Genomic DNA, 8622 nt, shown 5'->3' on the forward strand with positions numbered 1-8622 from the left:
TTTTAGGACACAAAGTTTTCACAACGCGTTTTATTATTTATAAAAAAATAAATTTATTTACATTTGTTAGTTACCATGGTAGCACAATGTCACCACACTAGCGCCTGCCTGACAACTAAGCACGCACAGTGGGTCCCTAGGTAGAGAGAGCAGCCCCACTGAGGCCCTCCTCTGTGCTGGGAAAAATGTGGGTACCAGACATGTTGCAGGGGGCAGGGGTTAGGAAGGGCGACTAGAGCTTGGAGGAACTAGGCTCCTAGGACACTCTGCGATCAGAGGGGATTACAGGGGGCAGTAGAAGAAGGAAGGAGAGACCTAAAAGAAAGTTGGAACCACTAGGTGTGGGGAGCCCAGGACCTAGAGCTGATAAGAAAAAGGTGGTAACCCAGGAAGCAGACCCCTCCCGGAGAGAGGGCAAATTCAGCCTGGGCTGTTTGTCGCCAGGTGTGTCTCCACCTCATCTGGTACCCCACTGGCTTCATCTCACTCGCTATGAGGGTGCTGTGGGTGGGATCGTGACCACGTGCAGATATACCACTCTCCTCTCCTTTCAATTTACACATGTGGTTCCACGTGGCATTGACTCCAAGGCTTCAGTCTTTTAAGCGCTATGGGGAGAAAATGCTCAGCCATGGTCTCGGTGAAAGGCCTGGGCTGTGCGTAAACCCGGGCAACTACACGGTAAATCCGTGATCAGCTAGGAAACAAATCTTTGGGCTTTTGGGTGCTGGGCTTAGATGGCCACCTGGGTTTTGCCCACAGAACTGAAGCCCCAGGTTAGATCTACTCCGCGCTCTTCACCCCCCAAAAGACTTTCTGTGTACAAATCCGACGTAGCATTGGCCACCCGTGCTCCGTGACAGTCAGACCCGCCACCTGTCGGGTTCGCAGGTCTGGGGAAGGGACAGGGTCCAGACTCCAGAGGGATCTTGCGCAGAGCTCCCTGTGGCAGCGCTGGCTCTCCCATTTCTCTCCGGCCCAGACCCCTTGTTTGACATAATCCCATCAGGTGACTTCCAGCACCATCTAAGCGGAAGTTCCACATAATCTGTTAGCTGAAGAAACTTCTTTGGTGTCAGAGTCGGGTCGTCCCGAGACCACGAATGGCCACGTCTGTAAAATAATAAAAAATAAGGCGTCAGATATTTTGGAGCAACGACTCACAAACGAAACGTCTCTCCTACGTGAACCCCGGCTATCCCCTACTGTCAGTAGTTCGTTCTGTCCTGGAGTTCTGGAAGTCTGTGTGTCCTACCTCTCAACTAAGGTTCAAATCCGACGGCTATGGGTTACGCGAGACCTGCGAGGTTCCGTCGGTCTTACTTCCCCGCGGTCTGTACACAGGAGAACGCAGCGAACTTCGCCTGCGTTCGGGATTCTGTCTTGCAACGTTCCCCTCCCCATCCACAGACGCATTCACCCGCCCCAAGTAGGAACTGGGATTTGGAATCGTTTGGAAGTTTTCTTTCCCAAGCCTGAAGAGTTGGCAGGTCCGAGAGGGACTTTCCAGACAACTGCGTCTGGGGAAATCCTGTTGTCCAGTATCAGTTTAAAAACCCCAAAGCTCTTTCACGGAGACTGGGTCTTCCCTCCTTTCAACACAACATCACTTGCTTATTCCAACCTGCCAGGTTCTTGGCTGGGCAGGTGAGAGTTTTCTATTCAGTCTGTACTGACTAGTAAACTCACGTGTTAACTAGATATGCCCATAAAGTAGGGCGTTCGCTGACCGCTGACACTTAGGAGAAACACCACTGGCGCTTATCGGAAGGCTGGATGACTCTCTCCTAGAAAACCGCTGGCCTTCTCGCCTCGATTTGGGAGAAACCAAACCAGACTTCCCAATACCATCTCCAGACCTCCACCTAGTGCTCTTCCTCTGGGTGCTGCCCCGCGCTGTGTACCGGGGCGCCCGGGGGTACCCTCCACGCGCGGCATCCCTCCCTACCAGGCTCACGGGGTGCACGTAGCCGTGCTCGTAGCGGTCCTCCTGCAGCAGCTGGCGCAGGTGCGCGATGTAACTGGAGGCCAGGCGCAGCGTGTCCAGCTTGGAGAGCTTGGTGTCGGGCGGTACCCAGGGCAGGCTGGTCTTGAGCCTGGAGAAGGCTTTGCTCAGCACGCGCATCCTGGCGCGCTCGCGGGCGTTGGCGGCGTTCCGCTGGGACTGTTTGCCCTCGGCGGCCGCCGCGGCTGGGCCCCGGGGCGGGAGGGGCTTCTTGCTGCCGCCGCCGCCCCCCGCCGCGCGGGCCCGCTTCCTCTTGCCGCCGCCCGCGTCGCGGCCCGCCGCGCCCGGGGCGCAGCGCTCCTCCTCGCCGTCCGCGTCCTCCTCCTCCGCCGACGAGTTGTCGCTGGGCGAGGCGTAGCTGCGCGCGGCGCCTGGCACCGGCGGCCTCTTGGAGGAGGTGGCGGCAATCGGGTACGCTCGCGGCAGCCCCCGCGGCTCCATGTCCTCGGGGTCACTCACCGAGCCGGTGGACATCGCCTCGTTCCCCGCGCCCACGCGCGCCCGCCTCCCTCCGCCCCGGCCAGTCTCGCCGTCTCCAACTTCCGCTCCCGGGCGGAGGCCCGGGCCGGGACCAGGACCGGGATGGGAGACGGCTCAGTGGACGACCCACCCGAGACCGCTGCGCCTGCTCCACCGTCAGGTGAGTGAGGAGAGCGAGCGCACCCCGCCGCGGAGCCGCGAGCCGGCCGTGAACTTGACGCCCAGACCCCCGCTAGGCACTCGCCCCCCCGGACCCGAGCCTCTTGACAAGTCTATTTATCCCGAACTCGTCGGAGACGCCGAGGCAAAGGCAAAGTCTAGGAGGCCGGCAGGGGCGGGGGAGGGGGCAAGAGGTGGGGCAGGGGCGTGGAGGGGGTGGAGATCTGCCCGTTTTGGAGCGGTTGGTAGGATGCCCCCCACTCCCACCCCGCCCCGACTCTTCCCCTAGGAAGATGCGAGACAAATGAATTTTGGGAGATAATAAAAGGCCGGGACCTTGATTGGACTCACTGCCTCTTGGCCCTCCGCTGACCTTAGTGGGACACCCAGTCCAGGGATTCCCACGTCTCTCCCAGTCCCCAGCTCCCCTGGGTTTCCAGCTCATCATTAGCAATGCGTGTGTCTGTCTGCTCCTCAAGGCTTTCGGACTGCCTAGAAAACACATGGCAAGGAGGACAGAGCTTCAACAATGCACTCACCTCTTTTCCTCCCCTCCTTCTTCAAGGGAGCTTATGACTTACACAGTAGTTTTTACTGTATTGGTTCATGTCATCCTCAAGCAACATCTGTAACCAAAATTTCCCCTTTCAAACCCACTAGGGTGACAAATAAAAGGGACTCCGAATCTTTGTTCCTAGTCCTTGGCCCTGTGATGCTCTGGTCACTACAAGGCTCCTTGCCACACACCATTGGATATTGCATATAGTATTTTCCACCGTCTTAAGCGTTGCCTGCATGATTTTTTTTTTTTTTTTAAGAATACTACATGCATATGGAGAACCCTGACCTTTGGAATGTAGGGAGGGAACCCATCACTATTCAGATTCTTAACTGCAGAGCAAGTTGCTGGTTGCAGAATAGTAAGTCAGCACAATTGCTCAAAGTTCACAAACAAGCAACAGCACCTAAAAAACAACCAGAAAGAACACCTTCCCTTCCATTCCAGAGGGAACACTATTTAGAGTGTCATCATTTTAACCTGGATCGGTTGGGTTACAGTATGTGGTCCCTTTGGAAGCCTGTCTCAACTGGCCAGCCAGAACTGCTTGGTGTCTCAGTTTGAAGAATTAAACCCTCAGGAGGTTGGGGTCTGGTTACCTCAGCTGACAAGAAAATGCAGCTTTTTTTTTTTTTTTTTAAGTCCACAGGCTCCTGAGAAGAGCGAGGACAAGGACACAGCAGCAGCCTGAGAGCGGGAGGAAAGCGTGACTGAGCGATGAGTGGGGCCTTGCTCCACTCGTGCAGATTCCATTCTCACAGCAGAACAAACACCCGCTCACTGCCTGAAGCCCCGCAACAGGTGGCTCCAGCGGCTGACTTCATCTCTCAGGCATCATTCCACCTTGTCTCCCAAGTCCTGCTCCCACTGCGGGATATTTTGCACAACCCCTCCCACCCGTTCCCATCTCACAAGTGTTCTAGTGTTTGGTTAATGAGTGAAGGAGGGGCTCATTCTGGGACAGTATGGCTTTCATTTCTCTCTGGGCTGGGGAAATGCAGGATTATTTGGCAGAGAAAGCTTTTTTTTTTTTTTTTTTTTTTTTTTGGAGCACTTGAACTTAAACTTGACTCCATGAGAGCCTGCACTTGCAAGGAGGGCAGAGAGACAGAGGGAGCAGAAAGATACAAGGCAGAGGTGTTACCTATAGATGACTTGAAGCTATCAGTACAAATACATACTCTCACACATTAGGGCCAGGCATATAGGTTTTAAAGATCTGGATTGTTTATACAGGTGCAGAACAAAGTCTTTCTTTAGAAAAGATTAATGGTGGGTGAGACTGCATTTCTCTAAACAATCTCAAAAACTGTACCCAACTTCAGTCCTGAGAGGGTCAAGGCCAGTTTCGTTTTCTTGCAGAAACTCTCTAACCCTCACATTTTGGGCTTAGTTTTTATAGCATGCACTTGCCTTCTCTTCTCTTCCCTTCCCTCCCTCTCTAAAAAGAGAGTAGAGTACATTCTTTTAAGAAACCTGTTATATTTTCATTTAATTTATCTTTTATTTTCATTCTATGTTTTTTTCTAGTTATCTAGTTTCCATTCTGTTACTTTCGTCTCAAGTCACAGATGTGTAAGGAAGATTAGTGTCCATTATATACATTTTATATCAGTACATGACTGTCCTTGGTATTAACATGTTTGTAAGATCTGATATCTACCACAGCTTTATACTTTCAGAGGATTTCTTTGCCTTTTTCTTGGATGACTGGCACACCCCATGAGCTACGCATGTGTACTTAACTCTCTCCAAAGCCCGTTTTTCATTGTTTTATTGTTACTATACATTACAAGTAAATAATCTAACCTTTATTTTTGCATCAATAATGTGCACTGCAGTGAACTGTTTTTCTTTCTTTTTTTTTTTTTTTTTTGAGGTAGGGTCTCACTCTGGCTCAGGCTGACCTGGAATTCACTATGTAGTCTCAGGATGGCCTTGAACTCTTGGCGATCCTCCTACCTCTGCCTCCCGAGTGCTGGGATTAAAGGCGTGCGCCACCACGCCCGGGTGTGAACTGTTTTTCTATGTTTTACAAGCTTTTAGATTCATAGCAGACATGTACTATTGCTTATCATTTGCACTCATAGTCTTGAAATTCTTTAGCCATTTTACTTAGTAAATGTACAATGTAGGTGGGGTTGATGTTACATTACAAAACAAACTCGTATATTTTATTATATTTTCTCAATTTGATATTTCTGCTTTTGACAATTTGATTTATTAAAAAATGAGAGAGAGAGAGAGAGAGAGAGAGAAAGAGAGAGAGAGAGAGTGTAATGGGTTTCTAGGGCCTCTAACCCCTGCAAATGAACTCCAGACATGTGCCACCTTGTGCATCTGGTTTTACATGGGCACTGAGGAATCAAATCTAACTTGGTTCATTAAGCTTTGCAGGCAAGTACCTTAGCTAATAAACCGTCTCTCCTGCCTTATAACTTGCTTTATTTATTTATTTATTTATTTTTTTTAATTTTAAGACAAGGTCTTGCTATATAGCTCTGGCTGACCTTGGGCCTCTCCAGGCTAATCTTAAACTTAGGGCAACCTTCATGTCTCAGCCTCTCTACTTCTGGAATTACAGACACACATCACTACAACCAGCTTTTAAGACAATTAGTTGCTTATTTATTTATTTATTTACTTGGTTTATTATTATAAGTACTGGAAATTAATCCGGGGCCTTGTGTGTGCCAAGCAAATACTCTACCTTGTACAGTGAGTCACATCCCCAGCTCTTGTTAGCTTTGTGTGAAGAAGGAAGCTTCTGACCTTTTACCTATGTGTGAACTCAGTGCATGGAGGATGGTCAGAAGGCTCTAGCTTTTTACTATCCTCTTGGGAACTGGCTTGACAGCATGGCACATCACCGTGGGTTTGATGCAGATTTTAGACTCTAGGGATCTTTTGGGGCTTTGGCTGGCACCAGGATGTTTTATTTCTTTGGGATGCACTATCCCATTCCCAAACATTTTCCACAGATCCCATACAGATTTTCACCCCCAAAAATGGATGAGTCTGCAATACAGACTTTCTTTTCTCCTCTTAAATTCTCTCACTGTTAATTCCAAGCATTTCTCCAAGTCTTACTTTCCCAAATGGAAATAAAAAGAATAAAACACCTAAATCAGAGTTGCTTAAATTATGAAATGAGATTGTAGTGTATGTGAAAGCAACATACGGAGGTATAACACTGAAAGGTACTTAACATAAAGAATAGAATAGATGGCTCAACAGTGCACTTACCTACAAAACCTAATGACCAGGGTTTCATTCCCTGGTACCAGATGCATAAGTTTGCACATGTATTTGGAGTTTGTTTGCAGTGGCTGATGGACCTGGCATGCCCATTCTCTCTGTCTGCCAAAATTCTATCTCTTTCTGCTTGAAAATAAATAAAAGTATATTTTAAGGGCTGGGGAGCTATCTTAGCAGTTAAGGCACTTGCTTGCAAAGTCAAAGGACCCAGGTTCAACTCCCCAGGGCCCATGTAAGCCAGATGCACAAGATGGCACATGTGTCTGCAATTCATTTTCAGTGGATGGAGGCCCTGGTGTGCCTATTTCCTTTCTCTATTTATGTCTTTCAAATAAATAAATAAAAATAAAAAAATATTTAAAAAAAAGAATATACAAAAATGTAGACTTAAAAAAAAAAAAGAGGCGATAGACTCTGGATCCAACAGTATGAGGGAGGCAAAAGGTTGATAGGAAATCTGGAAATAAAATGAAAACTGGGCAAAGCATAGTGTCCCAGAACTCAGGAGGCTGAGGCAGGAGTATTATAGGTATCATGACAACCTGGGCTACAAACCAGTAAGATAAAAAGAAATGGCAAAAAAAAGTGGGTAAGAAGTAGGGGAGAAGGATATTAGATTCGTCATGGTTTTCTCTGAAATTTGGAGAACAATGTGCTCGTTGATTGTCTCAACATCTGAAAATGCGGGCAGCTTTGAGAGAGGATGTTTTAAAGCAGCATCAGTGAGATGTTAGAGAAGCCCAAGTGGGCTGCTGAATACCTCCTGTTCATTACTCGGACTATTCAATATGCCCATGAAAAAAAGTCCATCTTCCAGGAAGACAAGACCCTATAGTGAAGTCCCTTAGAAGAGACCACTTGGCAGAATCCCTGGTGTTCAGGAGTGATATTGGAGAACCTTGATGGATGAGCTAGGCTAGATAACAGCTGTGGCTCCTGGGCTTGAGAACAATCTTACTTAAAAACAAAACAAAACAAAAAACATGTCTTGAAGCAGTCTTTCATTGTTGGGTTAAAGCTCAGAATGTTCTATCTCAGGGAATTTCCCCTTTGTAAGTACTCTTGATTTTATTGGCAGTACTTGGAAGTGTGAAAATACTTTGTGTTATGGAAACACCCTTGAACTTGCAGTGCAGAGCTCTGGTACCCAGTGTGAGGTCCTAAAACTTGCTTGATTTGATTGCACAGTTATTAAGGGGTGGGGGAATGTCACCATACTTTGTAACAAGTGTTAGAGAGAGCCCCTTCAATGGTGAACATTAGGAGACCTCTGTGTTTATCACCTGACATACCTTTGACTACTTTGAACATGCTCTTGGAGTATGTATTCCACGTATAGTTCATGGGGTAAGAGACCAACATGGCTATCTCTATATATTCCCTCTGGAACTGTGGAACATCATACAAAGCCAATTATTTCATCTTGGCCCCATTCCACATCTTAGGACCCATTCTTTTCTTGCCTCCTTTCCTAGTCTTTGGCTTACTCATAGGACTCTCATTTTAACAGACCTTCCACCTTCCACCCCTACTCCTACCTTACCCCATGGCTCATCCTCTGTGGAATACCAAGTAAAAACTAAATGCCTTCTGGTGCCAGGAGGAAGTTCTCATGTAATAGATAATTGATGATGTCAGAAAATAGGGATTCGTCAGCACTTTCTGTCAACCAACCCTTAACCCATTTTTTTTTTTTCTGTGAAAGCCAGACTTAAGATTATTTACATGTAAGATTGAAGCCTTCCTAACTCCAGTCCTTTCTGACCTATTCTGAAAAGCAGTTTTCATACATGGTCTGAGCAGGGAGATGTAGGAGGAAATGGGCTCAGTTCTTCTTGATCTATCTTTCTTTCTATCTATCTTTCTCTCTCCCTCTTTCTTTCTTTCCTTCCTTCTTTCTTTTTTTCTTTCCTTCTTTCTTTTTTTCTTTCCTTCTTTTTTTTCTTTCTTTCTTTAAATTTGTGTTGTCCTGCCCACTTAGCAGAGAAAGGAAACAAACAAAAGACATACTGTGCTATATTTCTTCATGTATTTCACTGTCAAAGGACAACTTGAGGATGTTAGAAACACAGGTAAGGCACTCTTGTGCCTTGTTTCATGATCCTGTCCTTACAGTCCTCATTTAAGAAGTGGATAAGATTGGAAGTAACTAAGTAAGTTA

At 47.3% G+C, this 8622-nt stretch overlaps 1 protein-coding gene across 1 annotated transcript; it reads right to left on the minus strand.

Moving 5' to 3' along the window:
* Nucleotides 1-1026: 1026 nt before the first annotated feature.
* On the minus strand, nt 1027-2479 carry Msc (musculin). The gene is made up of 2 exons (XM_004653448.2): nt 1949-2479; nt 1027-1113 (listed from the first exon to the last, which is right to left on the minus strand). The coding sequence occupies exons 1-2, from the start codon at nt 2477-2479 to the stop codon at nt 1027-1029; spliced, it is 618 nt and encodes a 205-aa protein (XP_004653505.2).
* Nucleotides 2480-8622: the final 6143 nt, after the last annotated feature.

The sequence above is a fragment of the Jaculus jaculus genome, chromosome 2, assembly GCF_020740685.1.
Source record: "Jaculus jaculus isolate mJacJac1 chromosome 2, mJacJac1.mat.Y.cur, whole genome shotgun sequence".
In the NCBI taxonomy this organism is placed as follows: domain Eukaryota; kingdom Metazoa; phylum Chordata; class Mammalia; order Rodentia; family Dipodidae; genus Jaculus; species Jaculus jaculus.

Excerpts from the sequence above, each read along its gene's own strand:
- Msc (XM_004653448.2), bottom strand. The coding sequence starts at position 2,479 with ATGTCCACCGGCTCGGTGAGTGACCCCGAGGACATGGAGCCGCGGGGG. Across the intron at positions 1,114-1,948 it reads ACGTGCACCCCGTGAGCCTG|ACGTGGCCATTCGTGGTCTC; the intron begins GTAGGGAGGGAT and ends ATTATTTTACAG.